Raw genomic sequence first — 23863 nt, forward strand, 5'->3', positions numbered from 1 at the left:
CTATCTTCTGCCTCTGTTATTCTACTATTTGTTCCCTCCAGAGTGTTTTTGATATCATTTAATGCATTATTCATTAAATATTGACTCTTTTTTAATTTCTTCTAGGTCCTTGTTAAGGAGAAGGAAATGGCACCCCACTCCAGTACTCCTGCCTGGAAAATACCATGGATGGAGGAGTGTGGAAGGCTGCAGTCCATGGGGTCACTGAGGGTTGGACACGACTGAAAAACTTCCCTTTCACTTTTCACTTTCATGCACTGGAGAAGGAAATGGCAAACCACTCCAGTGTTCTTGCCTGGAGAATCCCAGGGACGGGGGAACCTGGTGGGCTTCCATCTATGGAGTTGCACACAGTCGGACATGACTGAAGTGACTTAGCAGCAGCAGCAGCAGGTCCTTTTAAACCTTTCTTGCATCTTCTCAGTCCTTGTCTCCAGGCTATTTATCTGTGATTCCATTTTGTTTTCAAGATTTTGGATCATTTTCAGTATCATTCAGAAATCTTTATCAGGTAGATTCCCTATCTCTTCCTCTTTTGTTTGGATTGGTGGGCATTTATCCTGTTCCTTTATCTGCTGGGTATTTCTCTGTCTCTTCATCTTGTTTATATTGCTGAGTTTGGGGTGGCCTTTCTGTATTCTGGCAGTTTGTGGAGTTCTCTTTATTATGGAGTTTCCTCACTGTGGATGGGGTTGTATCGGTGGCTTGTCAAGGTTTCCTGGTTAGGGAAGCTTGTGTTGGTGTTCTAGGGGGTGGAGCTGGATTTCTTCTCTCTGGAGTGCAATGAAGTGTCCAGTAACGAGTTATGAGATGTCATTGGGTTTGGAGTGACTTTGGGCCGCCTGTATATTGAAGCTCAGGGCTATTTTCCTGTGTTGCTGGAGAATTTGCATGGTATGTCTTTCTGTGGAACTTGTTGGCCATTGGGTACAGCTTGGTTTCAGTGTAGCTATGGAGGTGTTTGATGAGCTCCTGTTGATTAATATTCCCTGGAGACAGAAGTTCTCTGGTGTTCTCAGGATTTGGACTTAAGCCTCCTGTTTCTGGCTTTCAGTCTTATTTTTACAGTAGCCTCAAGACTTCTCTATCTATACAGCATTGTTGATAAAACATCAAGGTTAAAGATGAAAAGCTTCTCCACAGTTAGGACACCAGAGAGGTTCACAGAGTTACACAGAGAAGAGAAAAGGGAGGAAGGGATAGAGGTGACCAGGACGAAATGAGGTGGAATCAAAAGAGGAGAGAGCAAGCTAGACAGTAATCACTTCCTTATGTGTGCTCCACAGTCTGGACCGGTTGGAGATGTTCACGGAGTTATAGAGAGAAGAGAAGAGGGAGGAAGGAGACAGAGGCAGCCAGGAGGATAAAGGGGGGAATCAAAAGGAGCAAGACAGATCCAGTCAGTGATCAGTTCCCTATGTGTTTTACACAGCCCGGAGCACACAAAGAGATTCACAGAGTTGGGTAGAGAAGAGAAGGGGGAGGGAGGAGATAGAGGCGACCTGGTGGAGAAAAAGGAGAGTCCAAAGGGGGAGAGAGCAGTCAAGCCAGTAATCTCACTCCCAAGTAAAAATGGGTACTGAAGATTGGGTTCTTAAAGGTACAAAATTGATAACAAATATCAAAAAGCAAGGATTAAAAATCTAGAGTAGAGGTTGGATTTTCAAAAATACAATATTAAAGAAAAAAAAGTCACACACACACACACAAATATATATATATATATATATATATATATATATATGAAGTTTGCTTTTAAAAATAGGGTCTATCTTCTTTTGGAGATCAGCTCTGGGATTTCTTTGGAGGGAATGATGCTGAAGCTGAAACTCCAGTACTTTGGCCACCTTATGAGAAGAGTTGACTCATTGGAAAAGACTCTGATGCTGGGAGCAATTGGGGACAGGAGGAGAAGGGAACAACAGAGGATGAGATGGCTGGATGGCATCACTGACTCGATGGACATGAGTCTGAGTGAACTCCGGGAGTTGGTGATGGACAGGGAGGCCTGGCGTGCTGCAATTCATGGAGTTGCAAAGTGTCGGACACGACTGAGCGACTGAACTGAACGGAACTGAATAGTAGGTTATAAAAATGAAAATTAAAGGAGTATTAGAGGACTTAAAAATAAAAAAGATTAAAGAATGATAGTGAAGATAGTAAAAAATATATCTAGGACTTTCTCTGGTGTTGTTGTGGGCACTGTGGGCTCAGTTCATTTTTGGATAGTTCCTTGATCCGGTTTATATTTCTCAAGATCTATAGGCCCATTCCTATGTAGTCGTTACTAACTACAGGGTTTTAATCTATTGCACCTGTCACTTCCAAGGAGGTTCCCTCTGTTTTAGCTTTTTCTGTTTGCTGGTCTCTTCAGTGTCTAATTTCCGCCCTGACACAAGGGGGCTGTGGTGGACACCTTTTCAGGCTCACCTGTTCAGTCATGCTGTGGGGAGGGAGGGACGCTGCAAACAAATAACACTGGTGGGTGCTTGTAGTGTCTCAGCCACACTGGGTTTGCCCCCGCTCACAGCGTGTGTGCTTTCCTGTCTACACTGCTTAGGCTCTAGGTTGCTCTGCTGGGAACTGTCTGAGGCCGGCCCTGGATTGTATGTACTTCTCAGGTCTATCCGCTCAGGTTCAGGTACTCGGGTACTCCTCAGAGGCACAGACGTGGTTGAGCCTGCATTTTGTGCCCTTCCCAGGTCCGAGAAGATCAGGTGACAAGGTGTTTGGTGAGCGTGATCACTGAGACTTATAGCCTCCCCCATCCCTGTAGCTTGGTTTTCTGGGTGTACAACTTCTGCACCTTCCCAGGCGGATGTTAATCGTCCAGAATCCCAAGAAGTCTTGGTTAGCCTGCTTGCAGTTTGGTAGATAATGCCTGTCTAGGGCCGCGATTGCCCCCTTCTGGCTCTGGCTGCCCTCACCTGCCTGTCACCAGAGGGGGATGGTCTGCAGCCAGCTAACTCTGCTCAATCCTTTGTTCTGTGAGTGGGCCTGATGGTGTCTTAGGTTAGGATTTTTCACGTGGTAGCTATCCCACAGTCTGGTTTGCTATCCCAAGTTAGTTCCCTCAGATTGCCCTTGGGGCATTCAGGCCCCGGTCCTTACTCTAAGCAATGCAGCCCACGCCTCTCTGCCCAGCCCCCGCTTGCTAGTGGTGGATGCAGGCGTCCTCACTGCTTCCCCGCTGGGGGAGTTACCGTTGGGCACATAATCTGTGGATTTTATTTATTTGTTTTTCCTCCTGATTATATTGCCCTCTGTGGTTCCAAGGCTTGCCACAGATTCAGCAGTGAGAGTGTTTCCTGGTGTTTGGAAACTTCTCTCTTTTTAAGACTCCCTTCCTGGGATGGAGCTCCGTCCCTACCTCTTTTGTCTCCCTTTTTATCTTTTATATTTTTTCCTACCTCCTTTCGAAGACAATGGGCTGCTTTTCTGGGTGCTTGATGTCCTCTGCTGGCATTCAGAAGTTGTTTTGTAGAATTTATTCAGAGTTCAAATGTTCTTTTGATGAATTTGTGGGAGAGAAAGGGGTCTCCCCGTCCTATTTCTCTGCCATCTAAGGACCGCCCCTGCCCCCCCGCCATTTCCTCATTTCTAAGGAGGATTGAGATGAGACAGTGATGGAGGGAACGTGGGCCACATTTCAGGTAAATCTTTTATATGCAAGTACTTAAGATACTGAGACGTGTTTTCTTTAAGAAATATTTTAAATATTATGCAAGTAATCTTATTTTGTCTACAAGTGAAAATCTGGGAAATGCAGAAAAGTATTAAGAAGGGAAAATACACCCATAATACCCAGAGATAAATTTTTGATGGGGAAGCCTCACCGCAGGCAGCTGGAAGCCTCATCCCACCTCCAGCCACTCATGTCAAGGGACAAGAACACCAGACCTTCCCTCACTCCCTCTATCTTCCCATCAACCCTATTTCCACCCTGTTCCAGAAAGACTTACAGATGGCTGCATGACAATGGCTAAGTCTCTTAAGCCAGACCTCTGTTACCACTTCACCACTGTTTGGAAAATGTCATGTGACCTGAATGTTACCCATCGAGCACCTTCCTCACACCACGTACAGTGCTTAGTGCTTCACACACCTTATCTCAGTGAAAGTGCTTTGTAAACCTTCAAGCACCATTCAGACTACACTGTGAAGGTGTTATGAGTTCCTGATTTGTCCTGATGACAGTTTCATTTTCTAGAAGGCAGAGGAAGCATGGAGGGTAAATAAACCTAATTCTAAATAAGGAATTAGGGATAAAGTGGTAATACCAGGTAGGAGTTTTCTTAGATTAGAAAATGGAAGAGACCTACACTTTTCCTTTGTAGATCTTCCTAGACCCAAAATATTCCAAACTGTTTTCCCTTAAGCTCAAATTTCTTGGCTACCCCTTGACAGAACTTGTATGCTGAGCACCAATCACAAATATGCTGAGCACCAATCAGAATGAATGTAAAGGGTCTGTAAAATGAGTTTTCTGTGCTCTATGAGAATCTGAACACAGACTCCAAGGGGAAAGTCCTATCCAAAATCTCTCTCTCAGGCACAGGTGTGTGCACACAGAAGAGTGCACACATCCTGACCCCACCCCGACCACTGCTGCAGATTCTCAGCAGATCCGCCTTCTATCTGCCACATGTTGTTAAGACCCAGCCATGAAGCTTCTTCTCTGGAGGGTTATGATTGAAAAGGACACAGCCTGCTTGTTACCAAACCCCTGGTGGAACTTGTCCCTGATGATTGAACCCTGAAGATGAACTTTAATTACAATTTTCAAAGCAGGCTCACCTATTTTGCCCTTTTGGTGAGGGCAGCAGCCTCCGCCTCACCCAGTTGTTGCACCATCTTGTAAAATATACCGTTTTTATTCTGCAGCAAATCATATGTCCTCCCAAATTCTTTCCCTGTCCTTGAATCCAAAACCTGTTAACAGCAGAAAGAAACCCATTAACTAACAATATTTCAAGTAACATATTATAACTCAGACAATATTTCAAAAAGGGGCAGGACAGGAAGAATAGAGAGAATCTATTTTGGTGGTAGGCCTGCAAATGTTTAAATGGTTTGATTACCCCATTTTACTAGGCAGACAAAGGCCTAACTTGATCTTTCATTAAATTTAAAGGAAAGGAATAAAATGAAAGTTTTAGACTATGATTACTGGCACTCACCAGTCTGTAACATCTTAAAGTCTTCCCGGGGCATTTGAGATTATCATTAGTTAGTGCTTTTAGCTCTCCGACTCTGAGCTTTGAGTGTTATTTATTCAGATACAGAGTTGGGAAATGTCTTGATTCAAGGAAATCAAACTCCATTTATCTAAAAAGTAGGCTGATGTCATACATCAAATGGCAGTGCCCTGACAACAAATGAATTGTCAAGTTGATTTGACAGTCTGAGTAATATTTAGGGAAAAACAAAATGCTTCCAGAATTACTTTAGGGCCTGTATTAATGTTAGCTTTTGAAAGGAGTAGAATTCCTTGTCCAAGAGGTTGGGATGATTCTTGAAACTGGCTTAGGTTATAGTCTATTATTCTGAGACTGAAAGCCTAGCAAAAAGAGCCAGTACATAAGCACCTTTTGCAGAATTGCTCTGCAAAGAAGAAATCTTTAGAAATCCAGTTTTCTCTTTGAATAAGACTAAAGGTGCAAGTAAGAAATTGAGCTCCAAATTCCAGTGATCATGGCCTACAGAGCAGTTGGGGCCAACCCAACCTGAACTGCCTAGGATCTGAATCTGTTTTCACAAGTTATCTTTCTTTCCTTGTTTCTGTCTTCAGCTGCCTACCTTTCACCACTTTTATAAATGCTCGTTAATAAGTCTGCTATTTGGAAATTGAAAGACAGAAGAAGGGACTCTGAACTCTGCCTTTCTACTTATTAGTGACTTTGGTTAATGGTTCTGGAGGGGTAAAAAAGTGTCTGAAACAATTGGCCCAAATGATATAATCATAAGAATGGTTCTGATGTTAAATGGTACTTAAGTCTTCATTTAGATCATATTCAGAGTAAATATATTTCAAGAGAATATACTGGAACTCTAAACAAGACACAGGTTGTTTTTCCACATCTAGGTGTTATAGTTAATTTCATCCTTTGTATTTAATTGGAAACATTTAAGTCACAGAAAGGCCATTTTCCTATTACTTTTTCATTTACTACTGTGAACCATTGCTAAGGACAGCCTTCTCAAAACAGTCCTCTAAGACTAATTGAATCTGTCTCATCTACATAATAATCTTAATGTTCTGTAACTTGGCATACCAATTTAGACACCCCAAACATGCAGTTTTACTTAAGCATAGTATGATAAAACATAACTGCTCCTCCTGATATTGAAGAAGAAAGACTACAATTTTAAAACAAAGGTCTCCACACATCTAGGGTCAATTAATCTAGGAAAGAGTAGGCAAGGATATATACTGGAGAAAAGGCAGTCTCTTTTGGTAAATAGTACTGACACTAGGACACCTGAAAATGAATGAAATTAGAATATTCCTTTATACTATACACAAAAATAAAATCAAAATGATTTAAAGACTTAATATAAGACCAGATACTATAAAACCAAAGGAAAACCAGGCAGAAGATTCTTTGACATAAATCACAGCTCTGTTTTCTTAGATCACTCTCTCAAAGCAAAAGAAATAAGAGTAAAATAAATGGGACCTAATCAAACTTAAAAGCCAAGACTCATGTAGGGGCCACAAGAGCTGAGATGGGAATCGCACTGACAAAAGGCCAGACATAGGATTTTACCAACTCAGTCTTTACATTTACTGGTTTGATAAAAAATTCTAGATATTTCTGTAGAAGTAAACATAAAGCAAATCCAAATTCTCTTTATGTGCAGAAAGTTATAATTTTAGATTTTTAACATCCCTTATAAGAAAAAGTTCCTATAATTTCCTGCTATGTCCCCACTCTTCCTATAACCCAAGTTAAACTATAAACTAAAACTCACATTCAAGAAGATAACAACCCTTGAACCCCAGGATCTCTCCACGAACCCCAACCTTGAATTACTTAATAAGTTAAAGTAGGTTAAGTAAAATTACATTTTGTTGGATGAAGTCATTCAGTTACATGAGCTCAATGAAAATGTGTTTATCAAGCCTGTTTATGTGCAAATATTCCCGGTAGCTGTCCTAGACATAGAAATTAAATGGGCCCAATGCAAGATAATTTGATCCATTTTCATTGGCAGGATGAAATCAGTGATAAAGATGAGTGCAGGAAGAGCTGGGCGAGTGCACAGAGGGGTGGGGGCAGGAGAAGGTGAAGGAAAAGCCTGACAAGAAAGATGCCAGAAAATGATGACAAGCAATAGAGGTAGGTCCCACTTAGCGACAAGTAGAGCTGCTAGGCATCTGAGTGTCACACCTCTGTTTCTGGCTGCCAAGTGACACAGGGACGGTTGTCCAATCTTGGAAGGTGGGTCCCTCATTGGTAAAATGGATACCTGTTATTTTCTCTGTGACTAGACAATATGATAAGTATTAACTCAAGATCCTTTCTTAGGTTTTGAAATAATAAATCATTTTTCTCACTGGGGAAGGATGAAGGCTGGGTCACAGTCACCTCCACAGATGCTCTCCCAAAGTTGCTTTTGCATGTAAGAAGCCCTCATTCATGAAGTATTTCTTCTCCCTGACTGTGCTTTCTACCTCCACATTAGTTATTTTACTTTTGAAAACTTGAATGAAATCTCTTGGCATGTTTTTGAAAGAGATTTTTTTCTCTTCTGAAATATCTAACTGCAGCCATGGAGGTTTATTAAAGAAAAGTTCCATGAAGGTGAAAAACAGAATTTAAATAAAACTCTAGTTAGGAAGGAGTTATTTTTGTAATTTTCAAATAGGTATAACAGTTTCTGCATTTTATTTCTCTGGGAAAAATTATACTAAGAAGAGGTTTGAATTGAAAAGAAAGTGAAAGTGTAGTCGCTCCGTCGTGTCTGACTCTTTGTGACCCGATGGACTGCAGCCTACCAGGCTTCTCCGTCCATGGGATTTTCCAAGCAAGAGTACTAGAGTGGGTCGCTATTTCCTTCTACAGGGGATCTTCCTGACTCAGGGATCTCCCGCATTGTAGGCAGACGCTTTTACCATCTGGGCCAGGTCTCCTGCATGGTAGGCAGACGCTTTTACCATCTGGGCCACAAGGGTAGTCAGCTTGAATTGAAGAAGAGAGGTAAAACATATAAAAGCATAAGACTGTCTATAAACAGAAGAGGTAGGGTCTGAGTTTACTGATTCTGGTTTTTGTTCTTCAGCATTCATTTCCAGAAAATTCTCTAACTGCAGAGAGTGAAAATGTTGACCACAGACAACAATACTGTTAACACAAGTACAGATTGTCACACTCTTCCTTTGCTCACATTACCAGGAGAACCTAGGTGTTATGAAGACTGCAGAGTGCAGGGACTGGAGGGAAGAGCTGTGCTACAGGCTGCAGGGAAAGCAGGTCACAAGCACCCAGCTAATCCTGAAAACTACAGGAAGAATCCTCTAATGTATAGACAGTGGTGAGTCTTCGGAGAAAGAGGATTTCTAATTTGTCTGTCTTGCTCCACTATTTTGGAGTATATGAGGAAGATTGAATTAGCTGTTCTTATGACTCCATCCTGTTAAATAAAATTAAAATTGAGAGAACATCTTTATAAAGTAGAACCCCAAGAGTGGTACATTAATGGTGCTTAATGAACCAAAGCTGAGTAAATCCATTTGGAGAGCCAACACATAAGTAGAGCTATTAACCAGGTTACAAGGGTTTCCTAACAAGCCTTCTGATTGATTTCCTTAGAGTAAACAAAACCATATCCACCCATATTTGTGAAGTATTCACCAGTTCAACAAAATGTAACTATTACACCTTAGCAATGACAAGACGTGCAATATGTTCTTAACTTTATGTTCTCACCATAAAGTCTAGCAATGACAAGACTTTATGGTGACAAACACTGTTGATTATGCCCTTCATCAGCATCTTTCACTTCCCCAGCCACTCCCCAAGACTGGCCACCTGCCTTCTGGAGCATCGGGTTTTTAGCAGATTGACCTGCCTTTAAAGCTTTCAGAACAATCACCTTCTTTCCAGAAAGGAAAGGGGTACAGATATCCCCTGGAGCCATTGGGAGCACAGTTTCAGAACACCAGAATGTAGGGACTGTCACAGAAAAGTGAGTCACATGAATTTTCTGGTTTCTTAGAGCATACCGAAGTTATGTTTACACTACACTGTAGCCTATCAAGTATGCAACAGCATTATGTCTGAAAAAACAATGTACAGACCTTAATTTAAAAATAATGTATTGCTAAGAAATATTAACCATCGTTGTAGACTTCAGCAAGACATAGTAGTAACATCAAAGATCACTGACGTTACAGATCACCACAGCAAGTGGGAAGGGCAGCTCCACAGTGAAGAGCAAGGTCATCACAGAAAACAAGGCCAGTCATCACAAAGGTTACAGGCTCCAAAGAGAACCCTTGCATTTCCCTTCTCCCTGCATCCTCCCCATTCACCTAGGCGCCCAGTCTCTGCACCCAGACAGAGCATCGACTCCTCTCTCTCCTCTCAGGTACCACATTCAATCCATATTTGAGATACTGGTAGAAAAGCATTAAACAAACATATTTTGATAACGGCAACACAGCTGAAAGGGGATACAGATGTTCACATCTGTGGATCAGGTACAAAATGATAAGACTTAGGACCAACCAGCAGACATACTTTTCAAATTCTGTCCTTCCTCAGTGTTTCACTAACCAATCACACATTCCTAGGTGACAGTATTTCTAAGAATTAGATAATAAAATATAATCTGCTACCATTGATGCTGTAACACCAAAAACCAAAAATAAAGCTCCAGGGTACATTTAGGAGCAAAGAATTTATTTGAACAGACTCTGACTGAGCGGGAGGTCTAGCCATCTTTCTGCTGCTGCCTCAAGAGCCTGATAGAGGCCTAGAAACAGGTAAATTTCACAGCATCACTCATTTCATTTGGAAGAAGGGTGCTTTGTGGGACAGTCTTCAAAATACAAAGCTGAGAGGTAAGAAAAACAAAGGGATAGGTTAAAAACTATAAATAAAAGGTTACTTTTCCAATTAGCATTCAAGAACACAAAATGAAGGACTAAGGATTAGATCAGATCAGTCACTCAGTTGTGTCAGACTCTTTGTGACACCATGAATCCCAGCGTGCCAGGCCTCCCTGTCCTGTCCATCGAGTCAGTGATGCCATCCAGCCATCTCATCCTCTGTCGTCCCTTCTCCTCCTGCCCCCAATCCCTCCCAGCATCAGAGTCTTTTCCAATGGGTCAACTCTTCGCATGAGGTGGCCAAAGTACTGGAGTTTCAGCTTTAGCATCATTCCTTCCAAAGAAATCCCAGGGCTGATCTCCTTCAGAACAGACTGATTGGATCTCCTTGCAGTCCAAGGGACTCTCAAGAGTCTTCTCCAACACCACAGTTCAAAAGCATCAATTCTGTGGCACTCAGCTTTCTTCACAGTCCAACTCTCACATCCATACATGACCACAGGAAAAACCACAGCCTTGACTGCTGCTGCAGCTGCTAAGTCGCTTCAGTCATGTCTGACTCTGTACGACCCCATAGACAGCAGCCCAACAGGCTCTCCCATCCCTGGGACTCTCCAGGTAAGAACACTGGAGTGGGTTGCCATTTCCTTCTCCAATGCATGAAAGTGAAAAGTGAAAGCGAAGTCGCTCAGTCGTGTCCGACCCTCAGCGACCCCATGGACTGCAGCCTTCCAGGCTCCTTCATCCATGGGATTCTCCAGGCAAGAGTACTGGAGTGGGGTGCCATTGCCTTCTCTGATAGCCTTGACTAGACGAACCTTTGCTGGCAAAGCAATGTCTATGCTTTTGAATATGCTATCTAGGTTGCTCATAACTTTCCTTCCAAGGAGTAAGCGTCTTTTAATTTCATGGCTGCAGTCACCATCTGCAGTGATTTTGGAGCCCAGAAAAATAAAGTTTGACACTGTTTCCACTGTTTCTCCATCCATTTGCCATGAAGTGATGGGACCGGATGCCATGATCTTCGTTTTCTGAATGTTGAGCTTTAAGCCAACTTTTTCACTCTCCTCTTTCACTTTCATCAACAGGCTTTTTAGTTCCTCTTCACTTTCTGCCATAAGGGTGGTGTCATCTGCATATCTTAGGTTATTGATATTTCTCCCAGCAATCTTGATTCCAGCTTGTGTTTCTTCCAGTCCAGCGTTTCTCATGATGTACTCTGCATAGAAGTTAAATAAACAGGGTGACAATATACAGCCTTGACGTACACCTTTTCCTATTTGGAACCAGTCGGTTGTTCCATGTCCAGTTCTAATTGTTGCTTCCTGACCTGCATACAAATTTCTCAAGAGGCAGATCAGGTGGTCTGGTATTCCCATCTCTTTCAGAATTTTCCACAGTTTATTGTGATCCACAAAGTCAAAGGATTTGGCATAGTCAATAAAGCAGAAATAGACGCTTTTCTGGAATTCCCTTGCTTTTTCCATGATCCAAAGGATGTTGGCAATTTGATCTCTGGTTCCTGTGCCTTTTCTAAAACCAGCTTGAACATCAGGAAGTTCATGGTTCACATATTGCTGAAGCCTGGCTTGGAGAATTTTAAGCATTACTTTACTAGTGTGTGAGATGGGTGCTATTGTGCAGTAGTTTGAGCATTCTTTGGCATTGCCTTTCTTTGGGATTGGAATGAAAACTGACCTTTTCCAGTCCTGTGGCCACTGCTGAGTTTTCCAAATTTGCTGGCATATTGACTGCAGCACTGTCACAACATCATCTTTCAGGATTTGGAATAGCTCAACTGGAATTCTATCACCTCCACTAGCTTTGTTCGTAGTGATGCTTTCTAAGGCCCACTTGATTTCACATTCCAGGATATCTGGCTCTAGGTCAGTTATCACACCATCATGATTATCTGGGTCATGAAGATCTTTTTTGTACAGTTCTTCTGTGTATTCTTGCCATCTCTTCTTAATATCTTCTGCTTCTGTAAGGTCCATACCATTTCTGTCCTTTATCAAGCCCATCTTTGTATGAAATGTTCCTTTGGTATCTGATTTTCTTGAAGAGATCTATAGTCTTTCCCATTCTGTTGTTTTCCTCTATTTCTTTGCATTGAACGGTGGAGAAGGCTTTCTTATCTCTTCTTGCTATTCTTTGGAACTCTGCATTCAGATCCTTATATCTTTCCTTTGCTCCTTTGCTTTTCACTTCTCTTCTTTTCACAGCTTTGTAAAATGCCTCCCCAGACAGCCATTTTGCTTTTTTTGCATTTCTTTTCCATGGGAATGGTCTTGATCCCTGTCTCCTGTACAATGTCACGAACCTCATTCCATAGTTCATCAGGCACTCTATCTATCAGATCTAGGCCCTTATATCTATTTCTCACTTTCATTGTATAATCATAAGGGATTTGATTTAGGTCATACCTGAATGGTATAGTGGTTTTCCCTACTTTCTTCAATTTAAGTCTGAATTTGGCAATAAGGAGTTCATGGTCTGAGCCACAGTCAGCTCCTGGTCTTGTTTTTGCTGACTGTATAGAGCTTCTCCATCTTTGGCTGCAAAGAATATAATCAATCTAATTTAGGTGTTGACCATCTGGTGATGTCCATGTGTAGAGTCTTCTCTTGTGTTGTTGGAAGAGGGTGTTTGTTATGACCAGTGCATTTTCTTGGCAAAACTCTATTAGTCTTTGCCCTGCTTCATTCTGTATTCCAAGGCCAAATTTGCCTGTTACTCCAGGTGTTTCTTGACTTCCTACTTTTGCATTCCAGTCCGCTATAATGAAAAAGACATCTTTTTTGGGTGTTAGTTCTAAAAGGTTTTGTAGGTCTTCATATAACTGTTCAACTTCAGCTTCTTCAGCATTACTGGTTGGGGCATAGACTTGGATTACTGTGATATTGAATGGTTTGCTTTGGAAATGAACAGAGAGCATTCTGTCATTTTTGAGATTGCATCCAAGTACTGCATTTCAGACTCTTTTGTTGACCATGATGGCTACTCCATTTCTTCTGAGGGATTCCTGCCTGCAGTAGTAGATATAATGGTCATCTGAGTTAAATTCACCCATTCCAACCCATTTCAGTTCGCTGATTCCTAGAATGTCGACATTCACTCTTGCCATCTCTTGTTTGACCACTTCCAATTTACCTTAATTCATGGACCTGACATTCCAAGTTCCTATGCAATATTGCTCTTTACAGCATCGGACCTTGCTTCTATCACCAGTCACATCCACAGCTGGGTATTCTTTTTGGTTTGGCTCCATCCCTTCATTCTTTCTGGAGTTATTTCTCCACTGATCTCCAGTAGCATATTGGGCACCTACTGACATGGGGAGTTTCTCTTTCAGTATCCTATCATTTTGCCTTTTCATACTGTTCATGGGGTTCTCAAGGCAAGAATACTGAAGTGGTTTGCCATTCCCTTCTCCAGTGGACCACATTCTGTCAGGTCTCTCCACCATGATCCGCCCACTTTGGGTTGCCCCACGGGCATGGCTTAGTTTCATTGAGTTAGACAAGGCTGTGGTCCTAGTGTGATTAGATTGACGCTAAACAACATTTTTGGAATTTAAGAATCACTGTCCTATAATCTTGGAATGCCACCTGGTCCTTCAAAAAAAATCTGCAGGTGGGGCCTGCTTCCTACTGTGATGTCTGGTCCAGGTGACCAGACACACTGCTTAGAGCTTAGAGCATCTCTTTGGATGTGGATGTCCCATCCCTGTCATCTGCCTCCCCAGAGCTAACTGCTATGCACATCCAGCTCAAGGAGTAAGGCTACAGACATTGCCTCAATGCTGACAATAAGTCAATTCCTCCCATGGCTTATCCTATCTAACAATGTGAAGTAGGGTGGAAGATTATATTCTAGAAACTGCCCACCCAGTCAAAAGAGACAGTTCTATTATCGTTGGACATAAGCAAGTTTGGGTATTACTGATTATTACCTGTATAGTATAGATCATCAAACTACCTAAAAATTACTTGCGTGCCTTTGGGATTTACCAAAGGTTTTACCTTTAAGCTATGCTTTCCTTATCATTTTATAAAGCCATACCTTAACATTTATTGGACTACGTGGAGATCAAACTAGTCAATCCTAAAGAAAATCAGTCCTGCATATCCATTCGAAGGACTGATGCTGAAGCTGAAGCTCAAATACTTTGGCCACCTGATGTGAAGAACTGACACGAAAAAAGACCCTGATGCTGGAAAAGATTGAAGACAGAAGGGGAAAACAGAGGATAAGATGCTAGGATGGCATCACCAACTTGATGGACATGAGTTTGAGCAAGCTTCAGGAGTTGGTGATGGACAGTGAAGCCTGGCGTGCTGCAGTCCATGGGTTCACAAAGAATCAGATGCAACTGAGAGACTGAACTGAATATTTATTGAAACTCAGCAAGCAACAGAGGGAAAGAACAAAGAAAAAAAGTGAAAAAGGAAGAGAGTAAGGTAACAGAAGAAGAACAGAAGAAAATAAAGCTAAGTAAGGAAATAATAAATTACTAAGGAATCCCTGGTTTTATCTTAACCATCAAGTAATTGTATAGTCAGAGAAGGCAATGGCACCCCACTCCAGTACTCTTGCCTGAAAAATCCCATGGATAGAGAAGCCTGATGGGCTGCAGTCCATGGGGTCGTGAAGAGTCAGAAACGACTGAGTGACTTCATTTTCACTTTTCACTTTTACACACTGGAGAAGGAAATGGCAACCCACTCCAGTGTTCTGGCCTGGAGAATCCCAGGGATGGGGGAGCCTGGTGGGCTGCCGTCTATGGGGTCGCACAGAGTTGGACACGACTGAAGTGACTTAGCAGCAAGGAAGTAATAAATTGCTAAGGAAGAAAGATCCCATTAAACCTGGAAGGAAGATAACAGACAGACATCCAGAGACCAAAGCTTGGAGCCTGCCATGTGTGCAGTCAAAATTTTCTGTGTAAGAGACTTGCTAGTTATTTATCTACAGTCTCTCTGCCTTGATCTTCCTTTCTTTTTACACTCTTATCTGTGATGCAGAGGCTGGGTGTCTCTGGAAATCACATTTCAGAGGCTCTTTAAGCAGTTGGCCTTTTGTGAGGTTCTGCCAGTAGGAGGCACTAGAGAGAGATTGAAAGTAGAGAGCAGAGCTAATGGTCTACCTGGTTTCTGCTATGTCTAAAACACCACCTCAGCAGTGGGACCTGACTCTAGCTCCCAGCTATTAGCACATGGAGAACCAGCCCCATCCTGCTCCCTCACAAATGTGACCAGTAATTGGGCAGTGAACACTCCTTGGAGGTCTGAGCACTGGGCAACTCTTTTGAGGTCTTAGGACGGGAAATCTGTCCTAGGACATGGTAGCTGCTTCCTACAATCATTGTCCCAGTGTTTCCTTTCATTTTTCTAGCCCTCAAATCCTATGTAACAAATTTCCTATAATAAAATCCTTTGTGGTGAAATACTATTTTTCTCACTAGGCTCTTTCTTTTCATGGACTCATCTGTGACAGCAACAGCTGAAAAATTCTGCAGCCTTAGCCAATAACCTCTTGGCAGTCTAAATTAGAGGCTAAGCTTTTTATTAAAGGAATCCAAAAACGCTGAAAGAATGGTGAGATAGTGAAAATGACTGTGTTCTGCCACACTGACTTATGAAGCTGTACTTTGGATTTGAATGTTTTCATGGTTGGCCATCTTAAAAAAATGACAATCCAAATAAAGTTTTAATATGAAAATATAAGATTTTTTGGATATATGATATATTATTTAATAGTCCATTCTGAAAGTAAAGTTAAGTACTTGAGTTATTTTCAGAAATGAGAGGAGAAACTAAGAGAAAATTAAATTACTGGAGGTTCCTATCGAGTTTTACAAGAAAGAATAAGTTGAAAAATTGAACATAAATTGAAACAACTGAAATTTCTCAGGAGAGGGTCTTACAACGATCCCGTCGATGTCAATAATGGTGCTCAATCTGTGTGTGACGGTCAGCACAGTGCATTGGGAAAATTTCTCACGGATTCTCTTTTGTATTAACTCATCAGTTCTACAATCAAAGAAGTTGATTTAGTTCAGAAAATACAGGAAAAGCAAACAATACTTTAAAATATTGTGATATTTTTATAACACTTAAAAAATCAATAACATATAGTCTTGTTACTAAAAAACTATTTATAAAAAGTCTATTTATAAATTAATGATTTTCCATAAAACAATGGAAAATGACCTTCCTTCAAAATTGCTAGAAACTATTAGGAACTGGATTTAGGAATTTTGTTCTCTCATGCTGCCTCATAACAACATTAACACTATATATGACAACATGTCTTGATTTCTTCCTTTGTTTTAGGTAATTAATTTTATTAAGAGATATCTTTGTGGCAAAGAGCACTTAGAAACATTTATAAATATCACTAAATGTTTTCCATTTACCCCATTTAAAATTCAGATACCAGGTTTCCTGGGCCTCTCTTCCATACCTTGGATCCACATTTGATGTGGCTTTGTCAATAATCAATATCTGATTTTTTGTGAGAATAGCCCTGGCAAGGCACACCAATTGTCTCTGTCCAACACTCAAGTTTGATCCAGATTCTGCTAATTCAATATCCATTTTACCAGGAAGATCACTGATGATTTCTTTAAGTTGTACCTGTGGATACAGAAAGAATGAGATTTTCCTAAACAAACTGCTACTGAAGTAGACAAGCTTCTTAGACATTAGAGCTTTGAGGTTCTCAGGACTTCGTATGTATCTTACATGTACAGCCAGGTAATGGAGAGAGCTCTTTCCAATTAGTGTTCACTGAGAAAGATGGTGGGATTTACCAGATGACTCAGCTAGTGAAGAATCCACTTGCCAATGCCAGAAGCACAAAAGACACGGGTTCAATCCCTGGGTAGGGAAGATCCCCTGGAGAAGGAAATGGCAACACACTCCAGTATTCTTGCCTGGAAATTTTCATGGAGAGTGGAGCCTGGTGGGCTATAGTCCATGAGGTCACAAAGAGACAAAACTGAGAATGTGCACACAAGCATAATAAACATGGTAGAGTCAACTCAAGAGAGAAAGATCTCAGTTTTTTCCATCTGTCACATGACATCCACCAGAAACCCTCAGTTCAGTCACTCAGTCATGTCCGACTCTTTGCAACCCTATGGACTGTGGCATGCCAGACTTCCCTGTCCATCACCAACTCCCAGAACTTGCTCAAACTTATGTCCATCCAGTCAGTGATGCCATCCAACTATTTCATCCTCTGTGTCCCCTTCTCCTCCCACCTTAAATCTTTCCCAACATCAGGGTCTTTTCAAATGAGTCAGTTCTTCACATTAGGTGGCTGAGCTTCAGCTTCAGCATCAGTCCTTCCAATGAATATTCAGATTTTGTTTCATTTAGGATTGAATGATTATATCTCCTTGCAGTCCAAGGGACTCTCAACACCCTTCTCCAACACCACAGTTCAAAAGCATCAAATCTTTGGCACTCAGCTTTCTTTATGATCCAACTTTCACATCCGTACATGACTACTGGAAAAACCATAGCTTTGACAAGATGGACCTTTGTCAGCAAAGTAATGTCTTTGCTTTTTAATATGCTGTGTAGGTTGGTTATAGCTTTTCTTCCAAGGAGCAAGCATCTTTCAATTTCATGGCTGAAGTCACCCTCTGCAGTGATTTTGGAGTCCAAGAAAATAAAGCCTGTCAAAAACCCTACCTAGGGATTAGTTAAGGAAGTCTTTCAAAAAATGAAGCTATTTCTCCCAACATGATTTAAACAGAAAAGTTAAAAGCATCATTTTTGGTTAAGTTTCACAAAGTACATTTTTACATAGGAGTTGGTACACTGAGAAAAACTTTTTAAAAATTATGGAAAATGTGTTTCTCTAAAGATATAATTTTATCAGGACTTTCCATTTTGTAAAGTTGAAAATATACAAATTCAAACAATGACAAACTGCACCTTATACATTAATAATCCTGGAGCCTATTCTGATGATGGTTCTTTCCCAAGTTTAATCCTATAAATAATGACTGATCCAGTACATTTTCTTTAATGAAATAAATGTCTTGCAGTGAATGAAAACTCACAAAAAAAAAAAAAAAAAACAAGACACAACATCTTATTTCCCCCAGAATACAGATGTAGGTGGTGTTTATTTCAATGTATCTTCATACAATTGTATTCTTAAGATTTTTTTAAAAGCGCTTTTAACTACCAAAGATAATCTGAAAGTACATTTAGTGGTAGGGGTCAGAACAATGAATATTTATTTTGGAGAAGGATTATAGCTCAAGAACCAAATTCGGGTTATACTTGAAGTTACAGAACAAAAAAGAAATAACTTCAAATTAAGAGAACATTGATGAGTGATGAGCAATAAGTTATTTGACATATTACAATGTCAAGAAAACACCAAGAGTGAGTAAGCAGAATTTTCATGGTATCCTAAATGCTGGGCATGGATATTGTGTTTTTGACAAAACACTCAGTCTTACACAGACACAAAATTCTAGTTTCCTGAACAAGGAACTCTATTAAGTGTGTAAGTGTCACTCGCTCAGTCATCTCTAACCCCATGAACTGTAGCTCACCAGGCTCCTCTGTCCATGGGGTTCTCCAGGCAAGAATACTGGAGTGGGTTGCCATTCCCTTCTTCAGGGGATCTTCCCAATCCAGGGATCAAACCTGAGTCTCCTGCATTGTAGTTATATTCTTTACTGGCTGAGCCACCAGGGAAGCCCTTCCTAAATGCTAGATCACTTCTGTTGAACGTGACCTTGAATTATGCTCCCCATGGAATCCAATCTCAAGAAAGGGGAATTCTGAGTTAGGATTAAATACAGTATTATTATGCAACATTAGCATGAAAAGTGTACAAAATCTTAAGGCTAAGATTTGGAATGTGGTGCAAGTGGTTGGACTTTCTTAAGACTGACATCTTGACTTTGAAGAAAATCTCACACTTGCCCCTGATTTCGAAGACATCCCACCAGTAATCTGGTTTTTTAACTTTCCTTCAGTTTGTCCATATATGCTTCATGAGGAAAAAGGGTTGTTAGGGGAAATATTTTTCAGGAAACACTGTTTTCTGAGACTTTGACTTCATTTATGAATCAGGGATGATTACAAAGAATAATATGAATATGAAAGCCCTCTGTAGTACAATCATATAATCGAGTTATAGTATTAGGATGGAAGAAAAGGATAATAGAGGCAGTAGACAATAACAATTACGAGGTATACCTGGAAAATCTGAAAATATATTAGATAATATTGCAATATTACTATTAAATTTCTTGATTGAGTCAACTGTGTTATGTTATGTAAAAGAGTGTCTTTATTTTTACAAGGTGTACATTTATGTATTTAAAGTGAAATGCAACTTTCAATAAACATTTCTAGTACTTACAAACAATTGAGCAAAATATATATTATAGTAGAGAGGATGCAAATATTAAAAAAATACCAACAGTTGGTGAATCTAGGGGAAAGTATATATGTGTTCATCATATTACTCTTTCCACAATTCTGTGATTTGAAAATTTTAAAACAAAAAATTGGAGGCTTGAAGCCAGACAATCTGGGCATATATCCTCCTTGGCTCTGCCTACTGGGAAAGTTCTTATCTTAGCTTTTTAAACTCTAAATAAGACTATAGTATTATAATATTAGGTTGGTGGGAAAGTAGTTGCAGTTTCAGATCAGGTACTTTAAATTATTATAACTAGATTCAAACACATCTTTACTAATCAAAATAGGAATCATTACAATCAACATATTTTTGCTAATGAGAAATAAGTTTGTATTTTCCTATAGCATAAAAATCCATGCCTCGGGACCCGATGAACACTAAGAAAACATTTTCTGTATCCTGCTGGTTGTGGGATCATTTTCCCTGCAAAAAGTTGTCAAGATGCTTGAAAAAGTGGTAGTTGGTTGCAGAGAGGTCAGGGGATTATGGTGGATAAGGCAAAATTTCATAGCCCAATTAGTTCAACCTTTGAAGCATTGATTGTGCGATGTGTAGTCAGGCATTGTTGTGGAGAAGAATTGGGTTCATTCTATTGACCAATGCCAACTGCAGGCGTTGCAGTTTTTGGTGCATCTTGTTGATTTGCTGAGCATATTTCTCAGATGTGATGATTTTCCTGGGATTCAGAAAGCTATAGTGGATCAGACTGACAGCAGACCACCAAACAGTGACCATGATCTTTTTTTGGTGAAAGTTTGGCTTTGGGAAGTGCTTTGGAGCTTCTTTTCTGTCTAACCACTGAGCTGGTTGTCACTAGTTGTCATATAAAATCCACTTTCCATCTCACATTACAATCTTATCAAGAAATAGTTCATCATTGTTGCACAGAACAAGAGAAGACGATACTTCAAAATGATGATTTTTTAAATTTGTGGTCAGCTCATGAGGCACTCACTTACCAAGCTTTTCCACCTTTCCAATTTACTTCAAATGTTGAATGACCATAGAATGGGTCAACATTGAGTTCTTCGGCAACTTCTCATGTAGCTGTAAGAGGATCAGCTTCCATTATCCTCTCAGTTGGTCGTTGTTAACTTCTAATGGCCAGCCACTGTGCTCCTCATCTTCAAGGTTGCCATCTCCTTTGCAAGACTTCTTGAACCACCACTGCACTGTATGTTCTTTAGCAGTTCCTGGGCCAAATGTGTTGTTGATGTTGCAAGTTGTCTCTGCTGCTTTATGACTCAATTTGAACTTGAGTCATCACTTCATGGCAAATAGATGTGGAAACAGTGGAAATAGTGACAGACTCATTTTTTTTTTGGATTCCAAAATCACTGCAGATGGTGACTGCAGCCATGAAATTAAAAGACACTTACTCCTTGGAAGAAGAGCTATGACCAACCTAGATAGCATTTTAAAAAGCAGAGATGTTACTTTGCCAACAAATGTCCATCTAGTCAAAGCTATGGTTTCTCCAGTAGTCATGTATGGATGTGAGAGTTGGACTATAAAGAAAGCTGAGCACCAAAGCATTAATGTTTTTGAACTGTGGTGTTGGAGAAGATTCATGAGAGTCCCTTGGACTGCAAGGAGATCCGACCAGTCCATCCTAAACGAGATAAGACCTGAATATTCATTGGAAGGACTGATTATGAAGCTGAAACTCCAATGTCTTGGCCAGCTGATGTGAAGAACTGACTCATATGAAAAGACCCTGATGCTGGGAAAGATTGAAGATGGGAAGAGAAGGGGACAATGGAGGATGAGATGGTTGGATGGCATCACCAACTCAATGGACATGAATTTGAGCAAACTCCAGGAGTTGGTGATGGACATGGAGGCCTGGCGTGCTGCAGTCCATGGGATCACAAAGAGTTGCACATGACTGAGTGACTGAACTGAAGTGAAATGAAGAAAATCACTCTAATTTGCTTTTTGTCTAACATCATTTCCCTAGTCTAAAATTAATATAAAATAAACAGCAAGTAATGTCATTAGCAAAAAACATAAAGTGAGAAATGTGCATTAGAATAATGTATAAAACAACCACATTTAAGAATGTACTCCAATATCAAACAGCAACGTAAAAACAATGTAAAACCGCAATTACCTTTGCACCAACCTAATAACTCCTGACATTGTTAGTACAAAATGAGTCAGTGTGCATAAATGAGTCAATCTACAACAGTGGTTGATATAAAGAGATCAATAGATACTGCCCATTGTTAATAATACTGTTAGTTAGTCCCACTTCATATTCTGCTATATTTTTTTCCTTTACATATATCAGCACTGAGATTTTGTTACACATGCATTGGCTTGTTTTCCATCTTTTCTACAAGAATTTAAGCTCCAAAAGGGTAGAGAGTTTGTCTCTTTTGATGACTATGAGAGCCCCAGAATCTGCAACACTGGCTGACTAACAAGTTCTTGGTAGATATTTGTTGGCTGTATGAATGCAGAAGTAAATCTCATAGTGTGACATATCTGTTTTTATGAATTAGGAAATAAATCCACATAGATAGATAATTTACATTTAACACTCTTTTCTTATTAAGTATAAGTGTAAAAGGAATAAATTATTATAACAATTAACTAGCTCCAAGATATCACATCACACTTTAAACTGTGAAAAATGCTGAAAAAGTTATAATTTAAGAAAAATGGAGCAAATCATACTATTCAAACCTATACATCTTGAGCACAATGTAGAATACTTCATATCATTTTGAACTTGGAAAAATAATAAAATGCAGCAAAACTGAAAAACAATAAACTGAACTTATAAGATACTATATTTCTATCACCATAAACATTTTGAAAATAACCTACTACATGTGGTGTATCTGGTAGGTGTCAGCACCCCTCACAGGAGGTGAACACAGATATCAGATGTCTTCTACACTTTGTGGAACCTTCTAAGTTTTCAAAAAAAAGGTTTGGTGTGGGCTGGAAGGAGACACTGAAATGCAATCAACAGATGGGTAAGAGCTTTTACTAAAGCAGCACCAGCAGTAAATGAAGTCAAGGGGAAGAATGTCCACCTAATAGAAGGCCTGGGAAGTGGACATGTGAACTGTCCCATGGCAAGGACTGAACCACGTGGTTCCTGATGCCCAGATTTGTGTATCCTGGTTTCCTGTGTGAATAGACACACTTGTGTCCTAACAGAGATATTATATGCTTAATTCCATGTCAAAGCAAGTCTAAGCTGTCTTTTTCTTTATTTTTTATTTTTGGTTGCACTAGGTCTTCATTGCTACACTCAGGCTTTTCCTAATTGTGGTGAGTGAGGAATATGCTTCTTGCAGTGTGGAGGCTTCTCATTGTGGTGGCTTCTCTTGTTGTGGAGCACAGGCTCTAGGGTGTGCTGGCTTCAATAGTTGTGGCTTACAGGCTCTAGAGTTCTGACTCAGTAGCTGTGGCACATGGGCTTAGCTGCTCCCCAGCATATGGGATCTTCCCGGACCAGAGATACCTGTGTACCCTGTGGTGACAAGCAGATTCTTAACCACTGAACCATCAGGGAAGTCCTTGTTTTTGTTTTATAAGAGAAGCAACACACTGATGATTTATTTCTAGTTTTATCTACTGTGATCTTCTTTTACCTTTTGAGTGATAAAGTGCTTCATTTTCAGGCACTACTCATGTTACATTTGTAGAGTTGCCACTGTTGCTTATCACCACAATCAGCACTAAATTCTGATGGCCTTTCTTCCATTTATAGTAAATTGGATATTTTTCAGTATATGAAAAATGTTATTTTCAGCCTATTTAGAAAAATAACCAAGATGAGACAGGCAGCATCCATAAAACTATCTCTCTTCTGAATCTCTCTCTCCACCAAGGAAGATGGAGGACAAAGAATTAAGAGAAATTTTAAAAATAGAAAAGGCATCTTTTCCTTTTAATTGAAGTTAGTCAAGAGGAAAACAGCAGTGCCATCTCACTCCTTCTCAAGCCAACTCTGTGAGTCTGGGTTCACAAATAAGGTTGGCATCATCTGTAAACCAATGACTGGGGTTTTTAGTTCACTTAAAAATTGACTTCACTGCTTTAGTGACATCTCTTATAGTGACAAGTCATTGCTTCATTCTGTTTCTCTAGGAATTCTTTCTTTATGGCATCTGTATGTTTTTCAATGAAAGATTTGGTAGGTTTCCTTTTTTAAAAAAATCATAAAGAAGTGGGAGAAGGTGAGGGTGGGATGATTTGAGAGAATAGTATTGAAACATGTACATTACCATATGTAAAATAGATGACCAGTGCAAGTTTGATGCATGAAGCAGAGCACCCAAAGCTGGTGCTCTGGGACAACCCAGAGGGATGGGGTGAGGA

The 23863-nt window shown here is 40.3% G+C and overlaps 1 protein-coding gene across 1 annotated transcript in view; it reads right to left on the bottom strand.

Annotated features, from left to right (window-relative positions):
• The window catches only part of LOC113902491 (multidrug resistance-associated protein 4-like), a 227084-nt gene that overhangs the window by 13282 nt on the left and 189939 nt on the right, over positions 1-23863 (bottom strand). Inside the window, exons 28-30 of the mRNA XM_027557826.1 lie at positions 16526-16698; positions 15987-16092; positions 4798-4932 (exon numbers count right to left, since the gene is read on the bottom strand). Of these exons, the coding sequence (XP_027413627.1) occupies positions 4798-4932; positions 15987-16092; positions 16526-16698 (414 nt within the window). The remainder of the gene's footprint in view (positions 1-4797; positions 4933-15986; positions 16093-16525; positions 16699-23863) is intronic.

Source organism: Bos indicus x Bos taurus, chromosome 12 (genome assembly GCF_003369695.1).
Source record: "Bos indicus x Bos taurus breed Angus x Brahman F1 hybrid chromosome 12, Bos_hybrid_MaternalHap_v2.0, whole genome shotgun sequence".
Taxonomy (NCBI): domain Eukaryota; kingdom Metazoa; phylum Chordata; class Mammalia; order Artiodactyla; family Bovidae; genus Bos; species Bos indicus x Bos taurus.